Here is a 27,901-nt window from a genome sequence, read left to right on the forward strand (position 1 = left end):
TATCTTAGAATCATGTGAAAGGGTCTTAGAGATCATTGCATCCCACCCCAGTAAGTTTACCCAAGAGAAAACTAAGGCCTGAAGAAAGGGAGGGACTTGCTCGTTCTCAGGATGAATAAGCTGCAGAGTCAGTGCTGGAAGGAAGCCTGTGACTCCCATCATCTCTACAGCCTGGTTCTCAGAGTGGGGCCCCTCCAGCAGCTTCAATATCTCCTGGGAATTAGTTAGAAATGAATATTATCAGGTCCCACCCCAGACCTGCTGCTAACATCAGAAACCCTGCGGGCGGGGCCCAGCATGAGCCGTGATGCAACAAGCCCTCTGGGTAAGTCTGATGTTCATTCATGAAAGGGAACCACTGCCAGACAGCACACGGCTGCCCCTTTAAGACCAGAAGAAACACACTGGAAACCCGCAGGCTTCCAGAGAGGCTGAGACCAGAGTAAAGAGGGTAGAGTAATAGTACGGAGGACAGGGACGCACTCTTCCCAGCTTACCTCAGGCTGCAAGTTTCCCAAAGCAAGGACTCTCCTGTAGCCTGTCCCACACCTAGGAGCTGCAGCTGTTGCAGGCAGTCTGAAGCTGGTCCGGGTTGTAGACCATCTTGCTGCAAAGGAGCACATTTCTTTCTCCCCGTCGAGCCCAGCTGTTCCCATCTGCGTATTTGTGCCAGGAGAAGCATGCCACCTTAACATCAACAGGGTCACCAACTTGTTCATCTCAAGAACCGACGTGTGGAAACACTGTTTTATGTGTGAATGGTGAGGTGTATATTTAGTAGAAGTCTGGGTGCTCATCTCCAGGCTGTCAGTTCTCAGGAAAAAAAAAAAAATGATATGTGCTTCAGAGTTCATTATATCTCCTAGGCAGAATTCTGGGTTTAAAGGGTTGTTTTAAAGTGGCACATAATGGCACCTATAAATCCTCGTTCCTAAGGTACGTACATTTGTCACTCCCTAAAATGAGTTTTTCACATGTTCTTTATGTGGTTGGCTCAGAGCATAAAAACTTGGACCTTTAATGGCTGCTTTCATTCTGTATAATTTCTAATCAAGTCCATTTCCATTTCAATGAGCGTGGATGCACATGCTGAGCTCTGGCTGTCCCTACCTGCCAGGCTGTCTCAGCTGTGAGCTCAGCCACACCCAGGCCCACAGCCCGCCCCATAGGGAGTAGAGGGCATGGTGGGCCCAGGCTGGCAAGGAACCTGGTGTGAGATCTGTCTGCCTGCCAGAGGCCATCACACATTATCTGGAGTCAGACGAGTTCTTGTTCCTTGTCTGCCGTGTCAGCCCAGAAGGAAATGACGAGTGCTTCTCCCTAGACCCCTGACTCATTCTCTAGTTTCTTGTTAGGACCCATCGCACTTCTTGAATCCCAGCCTTCTCTTATCCTTCCCAGCCCCTCCCAGGAGGGCAGGCCTGATTCCTCTGTCCTCTATTCTGGCCTTGCTCAGGATCCTGTTCTCAGTGACTTGAACACCCAGGATCATAACTACCTTGGTCCTTCCCAGCTGGGGCTGAATTAGGTGGGCTCGAGTAGTGGCCCATGAGGCCAGTACTAGGAGAGTAAGAGTGGGCCCTCATACAATGAGGCTGAGAGGTGTGTCATAGCCAGTGTCCTGGAGGTGGATGCTCTTGACCGGCAGGCAGATCCTAGCTAACACTCACCCAGCTTACAAGCTGCCAGGCTGTGCTCTGAGTGCTGGACACAGGTTCCCTTCTCCGTTTATCTCTACTACCCTACAAGGTTGGTATTTTTATCCTATTTACTAGTGAGGAAACTGAGGCACAGAGCAGTTATGACCTGGCTTATTAGATGCAGCAGCCAGGAGCCAGTCTCTGCTGCCACTGCACCGGGGTCAGCAAACTGCAGCCCAGGGGCCAGAGCTGACCTGCTGCCTACTATAGAAATACTCTGTCTGGAACAAGGCCACACCCACTCATTTACATATGATCTATGACTGCTTTCAAGAGACCAGGGCAGAGTGGAGTAGTTATAACCAAGACCTCATGACCTGAGAACCTAAAATACTCACTACTGGTCCTTTACAGAAAGAGCCTGCCAACCCTCGCATTACATCATACTGCCTCTGATGACTCCCATGAAATCTAATGCAGATGGTTTTAGGTATCTGCCAGTATGCAATTTCTCAGATTCCTGGATGAGAAAACTCCCAAAACAATAGAACTGCAGCTTCAGGGAGTTTTGAAAACCAGAGTTTGGGGTAACCATACTCACCAATTCAAAGCACAGCAGCGGAGGCAGGGCCATCAGTGAGGAGCCAGTTGGAGAAGAGGATGATTCAGTCAGAGCTGGTGGGGAAGAAGCAGAAGGCAGGAGGGCAGTGGCCTCGGCACATGCCTTGCACATCCCGGGCTCTTGTTCGCTGTTCACTAGCTGGTGCATGAGGGAGGCAGGGCCAGGGTGGCTTCAAGGTCAGGGACGAGGCTCCCAGCCACCTGCTGGCCTCGTGTGCACCTGCCTCCTTTGGAGAACCTGACTGACAGCCCTGCCCTTGTTTCCTGGGTGTGTGTCCTCTCAACAAATGTGAGCTGTCCTTCCTTTGCCTCTCAGGGTTCCAACCCTTAGAGCAGAGTATTAGAATCACACCTTTATAAAGAGCAAAACCCACAATGATGGAACTCTTACTAGGTAAGGCAGAATAATGTGCCCCCCCCTCCCCACAAAGATAAGTACATTCCAGTCTCTGGGGTTTGTGAATGTTAGCTGATATGGCAATGGGGAGTTAAGGTTGTGGATGAAATCAAGGGTGCCCATCAGTTGACCTTAAAATAGGGAGTGTCTGGTATTTTCCAGGTGGGCCCAGTGTAATCATGGGGGCCTTCAAAGTGTCAAAGGGGATCAGAAGTCAGAGGGATGCCACGTGAGAGGAATTCAACCCACTGTTGTTGGCATTGGCCATGAAATAAGAGGGTCATGGGCCAAGGACAGCAGGTGGCCTCTAGAAGCTGGAATGGAGGATTCAAGGATTCAAGAATTGTCCTCTAGGACATGCAGAAAGGAACACAGCCCTGCCAATACCTTGATTTTATCCTAGAGAGACCTTGTCAGACCCTTGACCTCCAGAACTACAAGATATTTGTTATGGCAGCAACAGGAAACAGATCCACCGGCCAGGAGTCTGAGTTTGCGAAGCCCTTTACTGATGCTACCAACTTGCCTTGTCTTCACAGTTAGCAAGAGGTTTTATCATCCCCATCAAACAGACAAGCTGGCTGAGGTTCACGGAGATTGACGAAGGTCACACAGCCTGCCTAGGGCAGAGCTGACTCTGGAGCCCCAGTAGGAGGCTGTCCTTCGCCATGCAGGCCTGGCCCTGCCTGGTCAGGAGGCCTTCTGTGGCAGCCACTCCCCTTCCCTGCAGTGCTCTCCACGTGCCAGAAGAAGCTCTCCCCGTGTGTCTTTTCCACAGTGGATAAAGTCGTTCTGCAGAGGCTTCTAATGGTGTGGGGCCTGAGACTGTCAGAGCTCCTTGCTTCTGATTATCTCCAAGCTCTTTCCTGCCAGATTCCACTTCTTTCTCTTAGCCATTCTTAGGACTCCTGGAAAAGAAAGCCGAACTGTGGGGCAAAAGTGAGATGCAGCACATGTCGTACTGCATCTCTAAAAGTGGAAAGGAGGGGAGACCCTCTCAACACAGTACTTTCCTTCCTTATTATTAGGACTCTTAGCACATTGAAGGATGTTTTTAAAACCCTGAAGATCTCCCCTTGGGAGCCCAAGTACAAATGGAGGCCTGATGCCTTCCTTTTCGAGGAATAAGAAAAGCATCACGGTGATGTGCTCAAGTCCTCCTTCTTCTTCCCAGTAGAGCCCAAACACTGGGTCCATCTCACAGAGCAGGAAACGGGGATTTGCCCAGTGTTGGGGGGGAGGGTGGACTGAGGCTCCCTGCCTCTCAGGACCGCCTGTTTCCCCCAGGATCTCGGTGCCTCCCTCTGACTAGGACAGGCCCGGGGCACCACTTTGGATCCAGGGCTGGGTGTTGGAAGAGAAGCGGGGGGGACACACATCCTGGAGTGTGGAGGTGGCACTGCAGAGGGCAAGCAGAGGCAGTCAGGACTAGCCGCTGCTGTTCTGGGGTGAACCAGCCCATGTGTGGAGGTGTGAATGCTGCCTCGTCAGTATTGCTCGCATGGACGGGCTTTGAGGCTCTGAAGACGCTTCCCGGGCTTCTGGGCTTCTCGGGCGAGGCCCAGGCATCAGGCTGTTTAAGTGGGAACAATGGTCCTTTATCATCAGCAGGGAGCCAGCCAGCAGGTGATACTGAACACCAACAACATCCATTTCTGAGTACTCAATTAGCCTTTTTCTTTTTAACACCAAATAAAGGATACAACAAGACATCTCAAGAATGGAAGAAAAGTTTTCTAGAAATCACTTAACTGTACTTTTGAAACAGGTGAATTTTATGGTATGTAAATTACACCCTAATAAAGCTGTTGAAAAAAAAAATGAAAGGAGTGGAAGGAAAGGAAACTACATTAAGAATTCTTATCTGGATATTCAGCACTGCCTGCTCCATTATTTCATGCTTAGCCTTCATCCCTCCAAAAGCCGACTTCACAGCGGCTCCCCCCACCAGCCTGGCAGTCTCTTCCTGTTCCACAACCAAGGAAATGCAGACTTGAAGGGCTGGACTGTGGGTCTAACCCAGAGCAAATGAAGAACAGACTAGGAGAGTGGGAGAAGGGGCCCCCAGGACACTCTGGGAGGCGGACAGGCGACAGGGCCGTCTATGCCTGCCCCCCAGACATCCTTTAGACATAGGGCCCCAGTGCACACAGCAGGCAATTACCTGGGACATTGGCCTTCCTCCCTGCCTCCCTGTCCCTGGACTCTGGATCTCACCACCCAACACCAAAGCTTCAGCTCTGAGCATGGCCGGAGAGCAGAAACCGAAATAGCAGGCTGTAGGAATGGCTGCAGGGCAGAAGGCAGGCCCTCTCTCCACCCACCCTCAGTCTTCTTAACTCTGCCTGGAAGAGGGGCATATAGGAAACTGGGGAAAACCATAAAAACAAACAAACAAACAAGACTGCTCCACTGCTTGGGGAAATATTCCCAAAGGTGCCCATATGGAGGGATCAGAAGCAGAGCTACCACTTCCAGTGAGCCCCTAGTCCAGCCTGAGTAACTGGCTAACTGGTCCTTAGCGAAGTGGGCCCCATCCCAGGTGGCTCAGTCTGTCCCCCAGCAGAGCTTGGCCAGCCCTGCTGTCCAGCCCCAAATCACTTTGACCTCCAGCAGCAATCGTGCAATGTGACCCCTTCTGTTGCTATTTTAAGATTCATCTTAAAGTCCAAGGAGCAGAGTCAGGCTCAGGGAGAGGTCTGGGCTACAGCCTCTTCTGCAGCTCCTCCAGTCTCAGAGTTTCCACTGAAGGGCGTGGTGGGAGTGGACAAAATGGCTCAGCTTCAAAAGACAGGGATCCCCAGGAACGTGGTCCTAGAGAGCACAGGCCATCAGAAATGGGAGGGGCTGGGCAGTATGGTAATGTCTGCTTCACTCCAAGACCCATTTTCTTTCTACTCCATTGTGCAGTCTTGGCGCCGCCGAAACAGGCAGAAGCAGCTGGGAGAGCCTTCACTCGGGCTGCTCCCTGAAGCAGCCCTTCTCACACAGGTATTTTCCCGCTTTCAGCATCAGCGGCTTTGGAGGCCTCACGGGCCTTGACTGGGTCTCCAGATGACTTCCTTGTGCCTGACTGGCGAGCTGGGGCTCAGGCTCGGAGCTGTAGCCTTGGGTACATTCATTGCTTGGAGCTTCGCAAGCTGCTTTCCTGCCCCAGTTCCCTCCTGTCTCTATGAATTAGCATGGAGGCTGTCAGGACCTGGATCTGCAATTCTCCACTCTCATTAGTGGGCTGCATGTCAGGCTCTGTGGGCCTATCTCTGGGACCATATCGTGGCATTTCCTGGATGCCTTCTGTGATCACTGGCAGAACTTTCTGGAAAACAGGTCATGCGTGATGAGGCCTGGGCACTAACATGGGGAACGGATGAGCTGAGTGAAAGGTCGCCAGAAACCCATAATTCTTTTCACAGTGGCCTCCTAGGAAGGGCTCGAGCAAGTTATAGTCAAATTGTACTTAACTAGCAAGGCACGGACACTAGCCAGTTGGCATAAATGCTGGTCACAGCGCGGAGCAGCTGGGGTCGGGAGGCAGAGCAGGCATACACCTTTCAGTTGCTGGCTGGTAGAAAGATCCAGATCATTCCAAGAAAAGGGCCAGAGCAGTTGGTGTAAGAGGGCCACGTGGAGGGCCTCAGGGAAGCAGCTGTTTACCAGTGCCGTGAAGGTATTGCAGTGGGCTAACAGCTGCTGTGAACCAGTGCAGACCAACTGCAGCAGCCTCTCAGGGCCTGAAGTGCTTCTAGTCCTCAGGCCAGACAGTGTGTCCCTCCCACGACACAGAGGCCGGGCTGTGGTCAGGAGTACAGTTTCAGCATCAAGCTCTTTCCTGTCTCTGAGGTGCAGTCTTCTCTCATCTGTGATGGGAATGATAGAACCTACATCTTGGGGCCACTGCGATGGCCTGGTCTTACCACTGGGCAGAGAATCGTGGTACAGTGTTTGAAGGGATCGGCTTCAGGGGCAAGGTTTTGCAGTAAACACCCAAGATTAGCCTGCAGTCCCCTCCTCATTGGTCCTCAAATAATTTTTGAATGACACTTGGCCACTTTGGACAGAACCTTTGGTGATGGCTGGCAAGTGGCACCTTGGCATATGGGCCTGAAGGTTCAGAAACTATTTCCAAATCACATGGCCAGTCGGGCCTTTCAGACTTGCAGTCTGTGCTGTGGTTCTTCCTTCCCCATTCACTGGCCGTCCCAGGCCTGCTGGGGTCCTGGCAGCTCCAGTTCTTGTTCTCTAGTTTTTGCTCTGTTAGAGCCATCTGTCTAGCGGCCAGGAAGGACCATGACTCTGGGAGGTCATGAGCAGAGAGGGGCAGAACACGGCACTGCCCCCCTCAACCAGAGTCTCCAATGAGTGTCCTTCATGAGTTGGGCCCTGCTGGGGTCCCCCTCCTGCCCACAGCACGTGGTTGTTCATCGTGAGTCAGGGGAGGCAGAGGAATAGCTCTCCTGCCTGGGTGTTACACAGGTGCTGCTTGTGCCCCATGCATGACTGTCTAGTGAAACGGCCCTTCAGTGTTCCCTCTCAGCCTGCTTCTCCCTGGGACACAGACGAGCACAAGGCTGGGTGAGGAGTGGGCTGGGACTGTAGCCTCCGTGCTGTGCTCAGAACCCTCCAAACACTGGCTCAGCCACCTGGCTGAGTTCCTTGTGTTCTCATTTGTGCCATGAATGAGCTCTCCCGGTGGGGGCATTCAGCCCCCTGAATATACACATCAGGTCACCCTTCCGTGAGTCAAGAGTGAACCCCAGCGGGGGCCACAGCCCATGCCTGCCCCTTGGGGACACCTGATCATTGGGTGAGAGACGTCTGTGGGTCTTGCGCCTCACCAGATGGGTCTGGACACCTCCAGACCCCTGCGGAGGACCCAGCCCAGGCACTTCCCTGGGGCCTCTTTGTCACCCTAGCTGTGTCAGACATGGTCCTTCTTATAGGTCTGCTCTCTTACTGGAGAGTGCGGGGGGTTGAGTCCAGGACTGGTTAATGGGAGGCCACTCTGTCGACATGGGCGCCCTTCATCTGGGGCCACACAGCGGCAGCATCTTCCAGAGCTGGGACCTCAGGGCAGGGCTAGTCATCCTCCTCACCTGAGCTCAAGAAGTGTAAATGCAGGAGCACTCTAGCGGGCTGTGGGGCTGTGTGTGTCCTTAGCCACTGACTCTCCCTGTGCTAACATTTATTATGTGCTGGGCACCGTGCTAAGCTCTCACATGGACCTTCTCATTGAATATGCACCAATAGTCTAAGAAGAAAGTACTATTAGTACCCATTCCACTTTCCAGATGAGGAACTGAGGTGTAGCTAAGCTAATCTGGAAAATGGCAGAGCTGGAGTATACATTCTGTCTCTACAGCCAGGGCTCCTAAGGAAACAAAATGAATGGATTAGCAGAGGCAAGTCCTCTTTACCTAAGGGATGGCAAATGTGAGGTGTAGAGCAGGGGTCAGCGTACTTTTTCTTAAAGGGCCAGAAAGTACATATTTTCCACTTTTCAAGCTGTATGGGTCTCTGTCATACTCTGCCTTTGCTGTCCTAAAACACTATAGCTAAATATAGAGCAAGTGAATATCATGTGTTACAATAAAGCTTTATTTATGTAAAAGATGGTGGGCCAGATTTGGCCCTCAGACCATAGTTTCCCACTTGGTGGTGCAGAGAAAAGCTTCAATGCCCCTGACAAACTGGGTGACCTCAGATTAGCCATTTAACTTCCTCATCTTTGGTTTCCTCGTGTCTAGTAACTAACCACTATGGGGTACTGATTAACCGATTTGTTTTGAACTGATGGACTGATCTCCTTGTAAGAGCCACAGACTCTGCTGGGAGCCACAGATACAGCAGGCAACAAGACAGGTGTCCTCCTGCCCTCATGGGATCCAGCCCGCGAGCACGACAGAGATAACCTTGGGTAAAGACATCAGCCAGCGCTGTGCTTGGCTCAGGCAGAAATTCACCAATTATACCCCCCCCTCCCTGTCCTACCCCTGATTCATCATTCAGAACCCACTGCTATCAAACTTGTTGTCCTTTCTACCCATACTGAGTAAGGCAAAAGCACGTATTGGGACCCAGGACTTTAATATGTTTATAATCCATTTTTATGCAATACTGATCTAATTGTGAATCATAATTTTTTCATTAAATGACCTGATTTTACTTGATAATATCCGTTTAGGTATGTGAGAGCAGTGAAACTCCATTTGTGTTAAATATTATATGTGTGATTCAGTTGGTTCACTCATTTAGATTTTTGCTACTCCTGAATCCAAACGAATGAACCATCCATCTTTTTAGAAATAACAAGGACCTTCAAGATCAGGTGAGCCCTGTATTTCCTTTCAAACACACCAAGTCAAGGGGCCAAGGTCAGCCTGAGCTCCGGGATGGAGCTTTGAGCAGCACCGAGGTCCCAGACGTTCTTGCTTTGTCATAGAAACGCGCACGTGGTTCGTACTTTACTCCTTTAAATGCCTAATAGATTTAATATATCTGAGTTTCCTTCTGCATCTTTAAGGAAAATTGGTAACTGAGATGACACGCCGTGCTCATCTTTGGAATTCGCCTGTATCCAGCCCTTTGCTCTGTGGAGACAGTGCGGCCTAATGGTTAGGGCCGCTGCCTCGGGGGACAGACTACCTCAGATTGCATCTCAGCTACTTCACTTCCTTCTAAGTGAACCAGGCCAAGGTTCTTATCCTCTGTGTGCCTCGTGTTCACTATCTCTAGAATGGTGACAGTGGCAATCCCCACCCTGTAGGGGAAGTGAGTTGGTATGTGAAAAATGCTTATGGCAGAGCCTGACTCATGGTAAACACTCAGCAAGTGCTAGCTGTGATGGTTATCCCAGGAGTTACATGGATCTCCAGAGTGAGTATGTGCGCAGGACATGGCCCCCGAATAGCAGGGGTGCTTACACATGTTCACCCAGCACCTGTGAGTCCCAGATCCATGGGCACGAGTTTTGGTGTCTCCCTGACTCGAGTCTCTGGCGTTGGTGTGCTCACTCTGCTTTCAGAATCATTCGCTGTCTCATTCTCAAGGAGCTATGACAGCCGCCTCTGTCCATGAATTCCTTTGTGTACCTCCAGTGATGGGGCTTCCTCCCCCAGGAACACCCCTTCTGTGACAGGAGTGTCGTGGGTGCTGGAAGGCTTATTCTCAAGCCTCTTCCTCTTCTCAAATGGACTCTTCCAAGAATCTGTCAGGAGGAGGTGGTGGTAAGAGCTGCAGTTTGCAGCTCTGAGCTCAGCCTTGAAGACCAAGGGCCCTAGCCCTTTGCCTGTCTCCAGACTGTACCTTTAAGTTACCTGACATAAGTGTGTTTGTACCTACTGGCTCCATGTAGATAGCTGAAGGGACTTAGGCAAGTGTCCTAAGCCTGCCTCTCCTGTTCTGAACCCTCTTCTGCTTCCTCCTGGTCCCTGTCTCATTCCAGGCTCCATCTCTTACTTACATCTTGTTTATGAACATGAAAGCCCAGTCCAATGGCCTTAGCATCCCTGTCCAATTTCTCTGATTGCTGACCTTAAATGATGGGCCTGACTACCTGTCCTTGGAATGAGTTCCATGGTCCTGACCAGTGAGCCTGTGTCCTGGCAAGACCTATTCATTATCCCTGTAAAAGAGGAACTTGACCCGCCAGGCTACCATTGCTGTAGCAACCCTGAGTCCCTGTGCACTTACTCTGAAACAAATGTTTCGTGTACATTATTGCATGTAATCCTCACAGATCTCAGGAATGAGGAGTAGGTATTATTATTAATATCCCCACATTACAAGTGGGGAAATCAAGGTGTCAAGAGGTTGAGTGTTTGCTTATGATCATGTAACTGGTGAATAGTGGGGCAGGGATTTGTTTGAATCTGTGTCTATATAAATCCAAGCCTCTGCTCTTATAGGTAATAATACCCCCTCCATTTTCTTGGAAATTTCCAGGAGAACCATGAATTCTCTTGATCTGGTGTGAGCATTGCCCCTACAAAGTCTACCAGAGGTCCAATGAACGGTGCCCAGAGTGTGTGGAGGTTTGGGGATAGTCTATCCGCTGTGCCAACAAGCCCCTCTCCTGGTGGGCAGAGCCTGAAGCAGCAGGAGGCAATCTGGCCGAGGGTCCTAGCAGTTAGGTGAATGTCACAGGGTGTAGCCAGGAAACTCTCAGCAGGACCAGACAGTGGAGAGAGTGGACTGGCAAGAAATGGGCAAGGGAGCAGGCACTCAGCTTGAGGATCCAGGTGTGGGACAGTTTAGGACTAAAAGGGAATAGGGGTGTGATCTGGGGAAAGAGAAGCAGAAACCCCATTCAAGGGCTGGGCCCGGCACCTGATGAGAAGGCAGACTGGGAAAGGAGGAGCTTCTGGCCTAAAGCCACAGGGCATCAGGGTCACACCCACTGGCTTCCCCTCGGACTCTGCTGGGTATATTTCTATATCCATTGTGTTAGTGGTTGTTGGGTGGATGAATGGATGTATGGAAGGATCAATGGGCTTGGGGGAGCATGACGATTCTATTCCCTCCCCACCCCCAAAGCTGGGCTAAGTTCGTTTTATCCAAAGCAATGGTGAGGAAGGGTAAGGGGTTGTCATGGCATATGCAGGCGTGTACTCTGACCCACTGTCTCCTTATCCCTTCTTTCTCCAGAAGCCCCCGCCAAACCTGAGGAGGCAGAGGCTGAGCCCTTCACAGACTCCTCTCTGTTTGCACACTGGGGCCAGGAGCTCAGCCCCGAAGGCCGGCGTGTGGCCCTGAAGCAGTTCCAGTACTACGGCTACAACGCCTACCTCAGTGACCGCCTACCCCTCGACCGGCCCCTGCCTGACCTCAGACCCAGTGGGTGAGCAGAGTCAGTGGCCGGGCCCTTGTTGACCTGCCGGTGGGGAGGTGAGGTCCCCGTGGTGCTGGGGACAGAGCCAGGACTGGGTGTCCGGACTCCTGATCTCTTCCCAGCTTTAGCTTAGGGTCCTCCCCCTCAGCCTGCATCGAGCAAGTCACTCTCCCTCTCCTCCTCCAGCCTCAGTTTCTCCGTCTGCTAAGCAGGGAGAAGGCTTTCTTCCATGAGAAATAAGAAATTTTGAGGATTAATAACCGAATTTAATCCTTAAGGGCACAAGAATCATCTGGTACTCCTGTTAATAAGTCATTTTAACCCAATTAGTTGCATTTTTATGAACAATTTTTTTTTTCTGTAAATTAGTTTCTTTAAGTACATCCATCTTCCAAGGCTAACAAGTCATTACACCCGACAGAGAAGTCTGTCTTGACTTCTCTCTTTGTTATAAAAGATGTTCCTTTAAGGTTCAGTTAGAATTTTTATTACTCCTAATTATTAAAAATGTGGGCACGTAGCACAGCTGAGAAAATCTCATTAACTTTTGTGAGCTCCCCCCTTCTCTTCCGCACCTTCTCCCTCCACACCTTCTCTTCCTCTCTTTCTACTTATTTTTAAATTTTTCTTAAAGCTGCAAACCACAGTTAGCTTGTGTCTGGAGTTGTCAAGAAAGATCTTGCTTCTGGGTTTGGAGTCTGTGTTCTTTGGAAAGGAGAGCTCAGTTAAGTTTCATAGACGTTTACTGAACATCTGCTGTATGCCCTGTAGTTAGGTATGGTTTTTCTTGGCCCAAGTGAACCTGGGCCAAGGGATGAAAGACCATCTAAGGATCTACACGGGGAAAGAAGAGTATATGTTCATTTAAAGAATACTTGGGGGCTTCCCAGATGGCTCAGTGGGTAAAGAATCCACCTGCAATGCGGGAGACACGGGTTCAACCCCTGGGTCAGGAAGATCCCCTGGAGGAGGGCATGGCAACCCACTCCAGTGCTCATGCCTGGAGAATCCTGTGGACAGAGGAACCTGGTGGGCTACAGTCTATAGGGTCGCAAAGAGTCGGACATGACTGAAGTGACTTGGCACACACACAGGACTCTGCAGAGGCCTCAGCCATGATCTTGGCCAGCACAGAAGCTATGGACTCAGGTAAAACTCAATACACATTTTTCCCAAAATAAGGGGAAATGGTAGATTTTGCTGACTGCAGCGTGGCTGTAATGATGACTGGTATTTACATGGGCTTGATTGGTTGAGATGTGCTTCCCACGTGGACCACACCAACCTGCATGAAGGTGGGCAGGCAGCTGGCACAGTCCCATTCAGTTGAAGTAGATGGGAACAGAAAGAGTAAGAGTTCTGGCTGACATCACACAGTTGAATAAGTGACTGAGCTGAGACTTGAACCAATGTATCCAGAAGCCAAATCCAGGCCTTTGACCCGAGCCCAAGCTGGGCTGGCCTTGACTGTGCAGGAGGCATGCTGAGAGCTGACTGATACCCTTCCACTCTTCACTGAGAGAGGCACCGCACACACCAGTCCTTCCTGTTTCCATGGGAGAGAAGCAGGAGTTGCTGGGTGGCCGCATGGGAGCGTGGCCTTTCTCTAAAGTGCAGGGCTCCCTGCAAAGCCCGCTCTGAAGGAAGTGCATTCAGAAAAGGCAGGCCAGCCTGGACTTCCCGAGTTTGCTAAGAAGGTGGTGGCAGGTGCGTGGGATGTCTCTCAAGGACTCCGGGTGAGCTGAGTTCTGTGGTTTCTTCCTGAGCCACTGGAGAGAAGCAGTAATCATAGTGGAAAGACCTTTCCTCTGCACAGAACTTTACAGTTTGTGGAGCTTCCACACCTCCCCCGTGGGCAAGGCGACTCCTGTCAACCTCTTTTTATAGCCAGTAAAACAGAATCACTGATAACAGGCAGAGCTGAGCCTTCCTGCTCTCAGCAGGGGCTCCTGAAGAGGCTGTAAGGACGCTGGTTTCTCTTTGCACATGGACTTGGAAGGCTCTGTCTAGCTCTAGTTCAGCTGCTGTGCCAGACACACACCCAGGATTAGAGAGCCGTTGGTGGACCACTCGAAACAAGCACATGCTTGGGTGAAACAGTGCCTCTCTTTGTCTGTTAATTTCCATGAAAACATCACTGCCTTGTAACAAGGTCATTGCTTGCTTATCCTGTTTAACTCATTTTAGAAACATCTTTTCAATATCTTTACTGTCATCGTATTTCAAATTACACTGCCAAACGTTTATATAGCGTGAGCCATGTTTTCAGGGAAGCATTTCGCACTTTATTTACATTAACTCTTTGATGTCTCACAGTAACCTTCTGGAGCAAGTAGGAGGCGCACACCTCACCCTCCTACTCATGACACTTTGACACCAGATGTGGGGTTTTCTTCCCCATATCGACCAATTCTGTGACACCAGCTGGGTGTCCCTACAGTTCAGTTAGCTTTGGATGCTACCTGCCAGAGTTCATGTCAGATCCCATAAGTCAAGGGCTCAGTCCCAGAAGACTGGCCCCACTTTAGGTACCAGTCACAAGTCCCAGTTGTCATCTGGACTTGTCACTGCCCAGCTGTAATTTGAGATTCAACCCCTCCTTGCTGCTGGTGGTGGTTTAAATCGTGTTTGACTCTTTTGCTACTCCATGAACTGTAGCCCAGAGCCTTCTCTGTCCATGGAATTCTCCAGGCAGGGATACTGGAGTGGGTAGCCATTCCCTTTCCAATCCAGGGATTGAACCTGGGTCTCCAGCACTGCAGGCAGATTCTTCACCGTCTGAACCACCAGGGAACAAGGGGCTGGTAAAGGGGACTAGACTATTTTCTGCAGCTCCTAGTGGGAGCAACTGGGGCAGAAGCATGCACGCCTGTCCCCAAAGAAGTTGTGAGTCCTGAGCTGGGGAAACTCTGTGGAAAGAAGAACATTGAAGTGGAAAGAGTCAGGATGGGATTACAGCAGGGAAAGAATGCAGCCTGGGGCGGGGGCTCTGGATCCTCCTGGGAGCAGGTTAGGCTCCATCCAAGGTGGCTGTGGGTGTTTGCAGTGTTACCACTATGAGTATGGCCACCAGATCTGTGTGTACGGATTGGAGGGTCACAGGGTCTTCATGCTGCAGCCACTAGACAGACCTCTGAGATCTCTGCACTTTGGGGTTCAGAAAGACTGGCTTCATGAGCAGCATGTATGATAGGCAGGTAATGGCCTCCCAAGGCTGTCCACGTCCTGATCTCTGGAACCTTTGAACATGGTATATGCAAAGGAGAATTAAAGTTGCAGATGGAATTGAGGTGGCTAATCAGTTGGCTTTAGAATAAGGAGATCATCCTGAATTATCTGGATGAGCCCAGAGTAATCCCAGAGCACTTAAATGTGGAAGAGAAAGCCAGAGCGATGGCAATGTGAGAAGGACTCAGCCAGACACTGCTGGCTTTGAAGATGGAAAAGAGCTGTAAATGGGGGAAACCTGTCGATACGGAAAAAGGCAAGGACAGTGTCTAACAGGTTATCACCTGGCACTTCCAGAAGGGAATGCAGTTCTGCTGACACTTTGACTTCAGCCCAGTGAGACCTCTGTCCGACTTCGGGCCTCCAGAATTGAAGATAACTAATATGTACTGTTTGAAGGCACCAAGATGTAAGACTTTCTTACAGCGGCAGCGTTAGTTTCAGGACACTATCCAGTGGGCCCCTTTTACACAAGACAAGCCTCCGAAGGCTAAAAGTGCCCTGCCCTTGGTTTAATGTTCTGCTGTTGCTGTGTTAAAATTCTCAGCAAGTTTTCAACAAAGGCCACCGTGTTTTCCTATTGCACTGAGCCCCGCAGGTTATGTATCTGGTCCTGGTGGGGAAGCGGGGCAGTTTCAGGTGAGAAGCTGGGACACGATCGCTGGATTATCTAGGGGTTGCTTCCCCAGGGCCAAGGATTTACACCAAGAGCCACTGTCTGCTCACCAGTCCTTCCCATGCGCCAGGCACTGTGCAGACAGATTAATGTCCACCTTCTCCTTTAACTTTTATCCTCATGTCTCTATGGGGTAGTTATTATTATTCACGTTTTATATAGGAGAATGCTGAATATTTCCTAGGTTAAGAAACTTGATCAAGTTTCCAGTGTTTTCATGTAAGTCTGTGTCTCTAGGATGCTCTTCAGCCCCCTTGCTCCACCCTTCCTAGGGGAGCTTTTCTAGTTTGGAATCTTGGCTCTGTGGAGATGACCCAGAGGTCTTGGAAAGATGGGACTTCCATGACGGTTGCCTCAGGACGAAGGGATAAAATCAACACCCTGAGTAATGATTCTGCTGCATCAAAAATGCTAACTGCACAGACACAGGAGGAAATACTTCTTAACTGGGGCAATCTGGGAAAATACTTGTGGTTCCTGGTTAATTAAACATATTATGAACCAGTAGTATCACATGATTGTTCTTAAATATAATGCAATCTTGACCAATATTAATGTCTTAAAACGGGGAGATGAATAGTTTTGTTCTACTCTGCTACTCAGATCAAAGCTACAGAATTGGATTTTATGGGATATAGAGAAAGTGAGGTATGTTTAGAGGAGAACAACTCAAGAGGGAAAACTGGGTAACATGACAGACAGATGACATTTCTGCTAGATTATAGAGTAATATGTAAAACTCAGTTGCTTGCATTCCAAGGCCAGGTCTCTCACTTCTAAACTGGTTGACCTCCAGCAAGTTAACTAGCCTCTCTATGCCTTGGTTTTCCTGTCTATAAATTGGAGATGGTTCAGTTCAGTTCAGTCGCTCTGTCGCGTCCAGCTGTTTGCGACCCCATGAATCGCAGCACGCCAGGCCTCCCTGTCCATCACCAACTCCCGCAGTTCACTCAGACTCACCTCCATCGAGTCAGTGATGCCATCCAGCCATCTCATCCTCTGTCGTCCCCTTCTCCTTCTGCCCCCAATCCCTCCCAGCATCAGAGTCTTTTCCAATGAGTCAACTCTTCGCATGAGGTGGCCAAAGTACTGGAGTTTCAGCTTCAGCATCATTCCTTCCAAAGAACACCCAGGACTGATCTCCTTTAGAAGGGACTGGTTGGATCTCCTTGCAGTCCAAGGGACTCTCAAGAGTCTTCTCCAACACCACAGTTCAAAAGCATCAGTTCTTCAAGATTGAACATGTAATTTATGTAGATGCCTTAGAACATTGCCTAACGTCACAGTAACTGCTATTTAACTTGTTGTTACTCTTTATCTGGGTCCCTGGCCTTCCCTGCTGGCTCAACGGTAAAGAATCTGCCTGCCAGTGCAGGAGATGCAAGAGACCCGGCTTTGATCCCTGGGTTGGGAAGATCCCTTGGAGGAGGAAATGGCAGCCCATTCCAGTATTCTTGTCTGGAAAACTCCCTGGACAGAGGAGCCTGGCAGGCTACAGTCAAAGGGGTCATAAAGAGTCAGACACGACTGTGCAACTGAACACATCTGGGTCTCTGATTTGTAGAAAGGATGGCCTGGGGGGCACGGTCCTGACTTTAGCTACTAGAAGGACCACTAAGCAGACAAGGAGTGACACAGGCCAGGCCTTCCACCCTGACACGAGGTGAGAGGAGGGCCAGGCGGGCATTGCAAGACAGATCAGAGTGGTTTCTCCCCAGCCCCAGAGTTCTGAGCATCAGAGGCTGGAGCCAGGCTCTGCTGGAAAGCAAAGATGCCCCATCCTTCTTCTTCCCTGCTGCAGTGCCTGCCTTCCCCACCTCCCCCACGTCCCTCAGCTCTCCTTGCCACAGGCCTGGCCTGCTCACCCACAAACCCACCACATGGAGACGCTCAGTCCCTTGTGTGACTTCTCCACTAGAGCCAGCTGACTTTTGTTTTCTGGGTGCTGTCTGTATAGTCCCAGCAATCCCATTTTCCCTGGATTTATAATACGTTTTAGGAACAAATGATTGCCCTGCTTCCTGTTGGCTATTTACATTTTAATTGATTCATTCCCCCCCCTTCTTCTACTTATAGTCTATGTTTGATACAGCAGATCCTTTCTCCAAATCAGTAGAGTCCCCTGAAAGGATGTTAGTAGAACTTCTGATTCTGAGTGAAAGCTGGACACTTTGATGATCACCTCTACTTAGAACTTTACCTGTTGTCGTTCTGGCGTCAGACGCTCTTCTGAGATGAGGCAGGCCCATTTCTCTTGCCTTGTAGATGATTGAAACTCCTGTCCACTATCTCTTCCACATCTGAGCCAGACATGCATCCTACCAGGACCCTGAAGCCCCTGGCTACACTAAATATCCCCATGGCCTCCACGACCCCTCTGGCTTATTGGATGATCTGGGCTTATTGTTGTGGTCAGGCAGGGAGGAAACGTTCAACTCCATGATTCCATTCTGTTCGGCTGTGGTGGAAATCCCACCCACGGGGTTTTCCCGGGCCTGCATCCATTCTACTGTTCACTGCTTGAGCGTCTGTTCAGTTGTTCATTCAGCCAGATACTGGGTGCTTCCTGAGTTTGTTCTCTGTGCTGGATGCTGTATGAGGCACGGGGGTGGGGGTGGGGGGCTGGTGAGCAAAGCAGATGTGGTCTTGATCTCATGCAGCTTATAGTCTAGCGGAAATACTGACATCTGTTAAATAATCACATAAAAGCTAAGTGGCGATAGCAATATACATGGCATGAAAGAAAAACAAAGGAGCCTGTGAGAGTCTAACAGGGATCACATCCCAGGCCAGGAAGCGCACTGTGTCTTTCTTCGCTGGGTTACATGTGTGCTGTCAGGGAGGAAGGAACTGAGCTTACTCGGGTGACAGCAGGTGGCTGGGATTCTTTGTAGGCCAGTGTCTACACACAGTTGCATAATCACACCATTGGAAACTACACACCCAGGCTCTGGAGGAGGGCAGAGAACCCGGCTTCAAACAGAGAGTGTGTTCAGAGATTGCTGTCTCAATGGGCTCAATGAAAGGGGAAGGGCTTCGCGTGCTGTCTCAATGGGCTCAATGAAAGGGGAAGGGCTTCGCGTGGCCAGTAGAGCTTTATTGCAATAGTCCACCTCAGCCTCCTCGATGCACTGTGCCCGCCCTATCTTTCATCAGAGTTGACCTGGAGTGACTTCCATTTCTTCCCTCCCTCCACCAGGTCTCTGGGTTGTCACGACACTGGTGTCTGGCCAGACAAATCTCTAGATGATCGTAGAAGGAAGGTGCAGACCCTAGTTTAACAGGACCTTTGAGCACTGACTTTGGAGACAAATGAGCCCAGGTGGAAGCCCTGGAAAATAACTTGCTGTCTCAGTCCAACTGTCCTCATCTATAAAATGGGGATAAAATGTTTACCCTATAGGACTTTTCCTATAGGAAAAAATAAAAATCAGAGGGGGAGAAAAGTAAAAATATACATATATCTCTTAGTATGATTTATGGCGAGTCATAAGCACTCAGTAAGTGGAAATTATTAATGTTGTTACTTCCAGATATTCTGTGTGGAGTCCCTGGGCAGTAGGGGTAGCAAGCACAGTGCAGTCTCTGAGCCCCAGAGGTTACAGAGATAGAGATGCCAGCCACCAGGAGTGGAAGTCTTGACAGCACACGTGCCCAGTGAGGACCCCCACACTGCTCTCATCCCTGGGTCTCATTAAATCCAGCAGACTGGATGCTGGCAGGCTGGGAACCAGTCTAATCTGAAAAGTTTTGGAAGAAGCCAGAAGTGTAACCAAGTGAAGTCAGAGGAGGATCAAGCAAGTCCTGTGGGTGCAGGTGGGAGTGTGGAAGCCAGGGTGAGGACACAGATGGCCATGAAGGGATAAGAGGACACTGCTGATCCCAGGGTGCCATCCTTAGGTGGTCAACAGTGCAGCTGAACTGTTGTGTGCTGACTGTGGGAAAGGGGAGACCCTCGACCCTATCTAGGAGAAACCTAGGAAGAAAGAGGGGCTGGGGACACGCAGGGGGGTGGGTATTCAGGGGAGAGTTATCTTCTCTCCGCTTGGTCCAGGTGGGTCCCTCCTGCACTCCCAGAACCCAGGCATAGTTAGACCTAGTTCCCCATACACATTGGCCAGCAGCCCCCAGCTCACATTCTACTTTGATCTTCACACTGAAAGGGGTCAATCGGCCTCCATGCTTCAATGCACTGGGAGCTCATAGATTTGCCAGAGTCACAGGAAGAATCCATCCCTCCACTATGGAGGTATCTGGCTGCTGCCCTGGCTGGTACCCAGTTCCCGGGTGCGTGACTTGGCCTCTCAGTCTGGCACTGCCTCTCTGCCTCTCGCAGGTAATGGCATCACTAAAGCCCTCGACATAAACTTGCCTCATGAACAGCTCAAAACCATCCTGGGGAGCTCTGCTGGGAGGCTCCCGTCCCCACACCACCTCTGTGTGCAGGGATCGATGCAGTCAACTTTATCAGGACCATCAATCCCAGCTTATTAGACAGCCACAGTTCTCCCTGCTCAGAAATGCCTTGTTTTTATCTTTAGTGGAAAATGGCTTAACTTTGAACAAGAATAAAAGTACAAAGGGGACTTTTATGGCTTAATTTTACAGGAGAATATGCCTCTTCTCAAAATGAGTAAGGGACCAGTCTGGTACAGTCAGGCTTTCTCAAGGTGTATAAATAGGGAAGGGTCGGTTACATGCCGGTGGCTCCTTTGACTCTTACGTACCCTGGCCCTTCTCTGGAGAAGTGAGCAGAGACAGGGATAGACAGAGGCAGACACCAGAGCAGGTGGGGATGGCAGGCTCTGGGAGCAGAGGCTGTACTGGCCAGACTCCAGCAGACACAGGGGCTGGGGGAGATCACTGGTGTGTGAATACAAGAGGCATGGGCCTCAGGTAGAGGCTGGGACTGGTTGTTGGGTAAAGTGGCCAGATTTTGGAGCAGAAGCGCTGGGCTTGGTCTGGAACAACCGTCTTCCATAGCAGCTCTTGGACGTGTGTTCCTTTGGCAGGACTCGGGATGCCCTGCTGCAGACAGGCTCCTGTCCTCAGTTCAGTGTCCGGCAGTAATGATGGTGGGTGGGACCGGCAAGTATGAGGATATCTCCTCTAACATGCTGGTCTTCCTCCCTCTTTTTGCCTCTTCCCTCAGTCTTCTAAGTTCTGCTTCAATGTTCAGATGAAGATAGGAACCAGGACTGTGTGTATCCATTATATGTGTGTTGGGTGCTTTGAAACAGTAGCCTCAGTTTATTCAGCAGATGCTGGCTGAATGAATGCTTGCTGATGACCAGAACAGCGCCGGGCAGAGCATGCACAGTCGTGAACAAGATCCTTGCCATCAAGAAGCTGTGGTCTAGTCATAGGATGGCCAACCATCCTGGTGTGCTTGGGATTCTCAGTGTTTAAACGGGGAGAGTCCTGGGCAGACTTGGATGAGTTGGTCACACTGCCTAGTCACTACTACAGTGGTGATTGGATATATGTGTCTTGTGGCATTTGGTGATGGCCAGGTACTGGCTAGGAGGAAGAGGAAGTTTGCAAACTATTTCTTTAGTGAGAAGTTTTCCGTTCATCACATATGAGAGAGAAGATCCTGAACTATATGGAGAAGACACCCAAGTGATCATTTCTCCTGCCTCCCTCTGTCCCTGCCTCCATGTGAAAAGACATGGAGAGCACGGGTGTGGCTTGCCCAGGATCACACAGCAATTTGGGGCACAGCTGGGTCAGCGCCTGGCTGACCCAGTGGCTTTATCCATCCCTTCTCCCCCATAATGCTCTCTCCTTATAAACTAGCCCACCTCATCTTTCTTATCTTGCCCACCTTTCACCTCTCTACTCACAGAGACCCAGGTTAAGGTTAGATGCTGTGCAGTCTGGAGAAAAAGCACCAAGGCTGATCCTGGGAAGGCCTTGAGTGACTCTCCAGAGAGAAGGGAGGGAGGAAGGATTTAAGGAGCTCGGTGCATTTGGCCAGGGGAGATCGCTTAATTATAGTGCAGAGGATCTGAGAGCTGCTGGAGATGGAATGTGAGCGACTGGGGCCAAAATCCCAGTGAAGGAGAGCAGGAGAAGGAAGGACCTGCTGGGGAGAGGAGACCTGACCCTCCTTCTAGGGAGGAGCTTGATACAAAAGGAGAGAGCTGAGATCAGTGGCACGCATGTGAAGTTCAGGCCTTATGCAGACCTGCCTTGTCTTATTGCATTTCACGTTATTGTGCTTCACAGATACTAAATTTTCTACAAGTTGAAGTGTTGTGTTATCATGTGATAGTTAGCATTTCGTAGCCATAAAGCATTTTTAAATTAAGGCATGTACATTGTTTTTTTTCAGACAATGCTATCACACACAATATACTATCGTGTAATAGAAACATAACTTTAAATGCACTGAGAAACCAGAATATTCATATAACTCACTACATGGCAGTATTTGCCTTATTGCAGTGGTCTGGACTCAAACCTGCAATATCTCCAAGGTATCCATGGATAAAATAAATAACCGTGTTGGTTTAATTCTGAAAACCTACTATATGCCAGACTCTGGTTTAAGGTTGGGAGCTAGCACAGTAGCAAAATAAAGTCCCTGCTCTCAGGGAAGTCATCATAGTGGGAGGAGAGACATGAACACACACAAGCGTGATGTAGGTGTTCTGTTATGTTCAAAAGGGTTGTCATGTAACAGCTGAGTTTGAAAGAGTCTTGCATATAAAAATAGTGATCAGTAGAGTTTAGTCTGAAAAATAAATATAACATTCCTGCTCTGCTTGGAGAAAGGTCAGCAGGAGATGGATACCAGACACAGCAGCTCAGCCCATCAGGACGGCCACGGCCATCCATTACCAGGAGAAATTCAGTTTGCAGTGGTTATGTGGAGCTTTAAAAAAGAAAAGAGAGGAGCAGAAGGCAGTTAACCCTCAACTCTGAAAAACACTTGGGAAACACCTGAGGCTTTAGATACAGAGGCTCTGAGAACTCAGAGGAAACCCCTGGAGGTGTAGGAACAGACTAGGGTCAGTCTCATGGCTGGTGGGGCAGACAGCTTGTACTGATATCGTGACCTTATTAGGAGCTGTTCATTACACTTTCAAAAAAGAAAAATAAAGGTCATGTGCTAGTAGTCTGACCATATAAAGTGTTTTCTTTAACTGCAATTAGCAAGTAGGTTGTGTGTTAATACTTCTATCATTTTCCATTCCTAAGGAAAGGCCAACTGCTGGTCTTGATAACCATAAGTAAGCACTAGCCCGAAGAATTATTTGACTGTTAACCATCACCTTTTAATTGCTGTTATAACAGTACTATTCACAACAACAACACATTTTTTGAAAGGGTCTGATGAGCTTAACGGAGAAGGCAATGGCACCCCACTCCAGTACTCTTGCCTGGAAAATCCCATGGACAGAAGAGCGTGGAAGGCTGCAGTCCATGGGGTCGCTGAGGGTCGGACACGACTGAGCGACTTCCCTTTCACTTTTCACTTTCATGCATTGGAGAAGGAAATGGCACCCCACTCCAGTGTTCTTGCCTGGAGAATCCCAGGGACGGGGGAGCCTGGCGGGCTTCCATCTATGGGGTCGCACAGAGTCGGACACGACTGATGCGACTTAGCAGCAGCAGATGAGCTTAAGGAGATATCCTAGCCTTTCTCCTTCGTTCAGCCTTTCTCCCTCATCCTCCTCACCTCTTCTGGGCTGGCTCCCTCCATCTCCTCCTCTCTAGTCGCAACACTGTCCCCTCGACCCCACAGGCCTTTGCACCTGTGGTGTGCCAGATGAGTTTCTCCATCCTCTCTCCCTCACAGAGCCCTTCCCTGACCACTCCTTCTAGAACAGCTGCCAGGGCACCACATTGTCCTCTAACGCCACATTACTTTTCATTTCAGCACGTGTATGAAGTTGTATCATTTGTTTGCTGCCGTGTTTGCCTGTTTCCCACTGCAGAGCACAAGTTCCATGAGGACAGGCACTTTGTCCTTGTTGGTTTAACCCTGAATGCAATACCTGCCTCATGGAAAAAAAACCTCAATATATTCCATTAAATGCAAGAATGAATGAATTCTACACCAATCTGTTACCCTGATGGCTTTACTTACATCCGAAGTGTGAAGCAGATTTGGATGAAACCTCGGTTCTTTCCCTTCCCCCATTCATTTTTTTCGTGAGAGAAAAAGAGAGCTGGAAACAGAATGAGAAGTTTCTGTAAATTTCTGGTAACCATAGAGATAGTGATTTTAGTTTATTAATCTCCTGCACTTAAGCTGGCTGGGGCCCCACTGTGATTTCTCCAAAATTGCTCAGTGCTGGTTATCCTGCAGCCTTCCTCATTAAGGAAGAGCAGGCCCATCCCTATCCTGCAGCACTTTAATTACAATGAGCAGAAGCCCTGTGCTATTACGCTCATTATTGCATTATTATGCTCACCTGACTGTACCTCCCACTTTGGAGCAGTGCAACAAGGTCACCAGCGCTGAACCCCTGGAACCTTTGGTGGCCGATAGTGGGAGCAGGCAGCCTCCACTCTGAGCTGAGGGCCGAGGTCAGGACCACAGTTGCTGCTCCCTCCTTTCATTCAGCTGTCCTGAAGACGGGAGCTCGGTGCCCTCTGGAACAGTATTTAGTGTCAGTCAGAGAAGGACACCAGCAGTGGTTTCCCATCTACAAAGTCAATGCTTGCCGAGAAGAAATTGACATGCCCTTGGGAGCCATGACATTCCTTATTGTCTGGCCTCGTGTTGGGGTCTAATTTTAGGATCTCACGTTCCTCTTCCCATGGAGAGCAGCATGCAGACTTCAGTGATTTTGCCTCACGTCCTTTGGATAAGAGACCTCCAAATGGGTTTCAATGGATCTAGGGAGGCAATAGGACAGTTAGGGGCAGTCTCTCACCTGACCACTTCTCCTTGAAGGGAGAGCCTTGGTGTAGAAATAAGAAGACCAGAGTTGAGGTTTCATCTTGGCAGCTGACACATGGTGGGGACCTAGCCTCTCTGGCCTTAGCATCTTCATCTGTGAAATGAGGTCCAAATTGTCCTCCCATTTCTCTATCATGTTGAGACTCTGCCTCTGGTTTCCACCTGTTTCTGGAGGCTGGATCCATAAGATGAAAGAGGCATAAGAGAGGCTCTAGGCAGCGTTCCTTTTGGAGTGAGGAAAAGTGGATTCTGGCAGGAGGAGTCTCTGGAAGGAGACATGTTTTTCTCCTGAAGCAGGTCATCTAAGGTCTGGCCTCATTTAAGCATTGGCTGTCATTTTGGAAAAACTAAGATTTTCTTTTGGTTGCATTTCCCAGCCTATTGGATTTAGAAATACAGTGTCATTCTTCCAGTAAACATTTGGTGACAGCCCGCTGGGTTCCAGGCCCTGTACTAGGGTCTAGTGATACAGCTATTCATCTGGGAGAGTTGTTGACAAATTCAGACTCTGTAGTGGGGCAAATGGGTTTCAGTGGCTGAGGGCTTGTCTGCTGTACACTTTGTGATTGTCTTAAGTATATCAAAGAGAAGACCCCAGGGGAGAATACGGACTCCTGAGCTTTCCAGCAAAGCTGGAGCCAAGCACCTGGGGTGACCCCTGCTGAGTCAGTGACAGATCTGAGAGCCTGGCTGCTCTTCTTTCCAGGTGCCGCAACCTCTCATTCCCCGACAGCCTCCCAGAGGTGAGCATCGTGTTCATCTTTGTCAATGAAGCGCTCTCCGTGCTGCTGCGCTCCATCCACTCGGCCATCGAGCGCACACCTCCGCACCTGCTCAAGGAGATCATCCTGGTGGATGACTACAGCAGTAACGGTGAGTGCCCGGCTCCCTGCCCTGTGTGGGCGTCTCAGCCCCCGTGCAGGGTTCTCATTTTCTACAGGCTCTCCGTGGCTCTTCCTTCTCTGGGATGTTGCCTCCGAGAGGAGAGGTTCACGACGGTTACCACTCTGGAAGGTTCAGTCCATAGTTGCACTCTCTTCACGTTCCAGAGGGGCCTGGTCCCCAGGCTTTTCGTCGCTGGCTGTCAACTCTCTCCCTCAACATCCTAGCACAATATGATGAGATAAATGGTCATGACCTCCACCCCCTCCACACACACAGTGAGCCTTTCCAGTGACTCTTTTCTGTGAAGCGTCATTCCACTTTGGTCTGTGCCTTGGCCTTTGCCTAGAAGATTTTTCACTGACGTTGTCCTAGCAGTGGTGGTGGCAATGGTGGAAGTGTTGATGGTGCTGGTGGTAGTCATAGTGGTGTTGATGGTGAGGATGGTGGAAGATATACACTGCAATGACAGCAACAGAGCTGTTGAAAGTCTAGCTTCTTTTCTGCATCCCCTGCTCCACATTCCATCTGACCTGAGCAAAGCCCCAGGCGACCTGCAATCCCTTGTTGAAGCCCTCACAGCATGTCTCCCTTTCTCCAGCTACTACCAGGTACCTCCTTCCCTTGGTACATATTCCATGACTTCTGATTTTTCCCATATATACCATCTCCATAATATTTTCCAAACTTAGAGACCATGCACTGAGACAGTTTGAGAACCACTTCTCCCGATAGGAGCTTTAATATGAATGTGCTATAGACAATGCAACCTGGTCACAGGAGCACAGTCATTGGGCTTATGTTATCTTTAGCATTTTCTCTGATGTCAGGTAGTAAATTTCCCAGTGAATCCGTTGCTGTAATGAGAAGTTCAGATGAGCAATTTGTATTTTGTTATCAATTAAAGCGGAAACATATCAGCTAATTGAAATATTTTAATCTCTATAAGCAAATTTTCTGTTTCATTTGATTATCGTGCAGTAAGAAGTGTAGTATAGTGTAGTAAGAAGGGACTTTTAGAGCTTTCTGAAGGGCAGTGCTTATGCATCATGTGACTCTCATTGTTCCATGGATGAGAAGGAAGGAAAAGGCACCTCGGATGGCAGCAGATAGGCAGAGGAGGCTTAAAGGTGATGGCCTGTTGTGAGGGAGACCTCGAGTAAGGAGACCTACCTATGCAGCTACCTGCCTGGCTCCAAGGAGTGGAAGCTGAGAAAGCTCCCACTCCCCGGTGGCTAACACTGCAGTTTTGTGACTAGCCTGCCCGTGAACCCTATCTTGCTCCAGCAAGGCCAGCTGTCCTCCTGGCCTCTTACATTGTCAGGAGGCAAGGGATGGAAGAGCCGTTCTTTCATTTCATTCCCATGGTAAAAAACTTTATTGTGACCTGAAGGATGCTGTTTTGTCATTAATTCATGTGGGAAAGAGGGGGAAAACTGAGATTGAGAAATTTAGATAAGGAAAGTGAGCCACATATAGAGGGTTTCATATTTGAATTTAAATGATTTGGACTTAATTTTCTAAATGGTGATAACCATATTTTGGTAAGAGGAGTGATTCAGTCAGGGCTGGGGAATGAAGGGCTTTGGATGTGTTTTATATCATTGGTTGGGGAAAGAGACATCTTGAAGAGGGAACCGGATGCATCATAATTGCAGCCATATAGCAAGAAATTAAGGGGCCTGGAGCTGTGTTGGGTGTGGGGACTGAGGGTGAGATATGAGCCTGAGAGGTTTTATAAAGAAAGCATCTGTTGGATCTCTTGACTGAGAGAAGGCCAAAGGAGGGCTGGTAAATGATGACTCAGTCTCAAACCAGGGTGACTTAGAGGATGGTAGTCATTCCCAGGATAGGGGGCAGGAGGAAGAGTGGGTGGGTTCTTCATCAGATCAGAGATGGGGGGTTTTTAAACCCAAAGCTCTGGGAAGTATTGAGTTGATGGCATAGTTAAGTACCTTGACTTGGTGATGATTACACAAGGCCACACTTGACAAAATTACGCAGAACTACAAACACACACCCAGAGGAGTGCACATATTACTGAAAAGACACACCCAGAGGAGTGCACATATTACTGAAAAGACCTGGAGAAGCCTTGTGATTTCAGTAGCATCAGTTTCCTCATTTTGATATCATACTATAGTTGTGTAAGATGTTAACGTTGGGGGAGGCTGGGTGAAAGGTGCATGGGACCTCCTTGTGTACTTCTGTGTCCTTTCCTGTGCGTCTGTAATTACTTCAAAATACAAATCAAGCAAAAGCCTTCCCAGAAGATTCTAACCCAGTAAGTTTGTGATGGAATCTGACAATCTCTGCTTTTAAGAGCATCCTTGACAATTCTGAAACACAGCTCTGGTTGAGAATCTCTGGTTTAATGAATAGGATGCATGTGTTGAGTTCCAGTGCATGGTGTGAAGGGAAAGAACTCTGAAGTCTGAAGTCATGGGTTCTAGGACCCTCTCCATTATGGGTGAGTGGCCCCAGAAACTCTCCTCAGCCTCTCAGAGTCTCAGTTTTTTCCTCTGTAAATGGGGATAGTTATCCTCCCTTGCTTACCTCACTTGTCTGACATGGTCAAGGATCTCTTAGTGAGTTGAGCAATGAGATCCATCATCATTACCATCAGCATTACCATCAGCAATCCATCATCATCACCCCTCCCCAGCCCCCACCTCCATGCCCAGGAGACTGCGTCACAGCTGACCAACCACAC

At 49.4% G+C, this 27,901-nt stretch overlaps 1 protein-coding gene across 3 annotated transcripts in view; it reads left to right on the forward strand.

Moving 5' to 3' along the window:
* Positions 1-27,901, forward strand: part of GALNT18 (polypeptide N-acetylgalactosaminyltransferase 18) — a 362,854-nt gene that overhangs the window by 164,808 nt on the left and 170,145 nt on the right. For all 3 annotated transcript variants that reach the window (XM_040258372.1, XM_040258375.1, XM_040258374.1), the window contains exons 2-3: positions 11,302-11,494; positions 25,013-25,179. In XM_040258372.1, coding sequence (XP_040114306.1) covers positions 11,302-11,494; positions 25,013-25,179 — 360 coding nt within the window. The remainder of the gene's footprint in view (positions 1-11,301; positions 11,495-25,012; positions 25,180-27,901) is intronic.

The sequence above is a fragment of the Oryx dammah genome, unplaced genomic scaffold, assembly GCF_014754425.2.
Source record: "Oryx dammah isolate SB20612 unplaced genomic scaffold, SCBI_Odam_1.1 HiC_scaffold_17, whole genome shotgun sequence".
NCBI classification, from domain to species: domain Eukaryota; kingdom Metazoa; phylum Chordata; class Mammalia; order Artiodactyla; family Bovidae; genus Oryx; species Oryx dammah.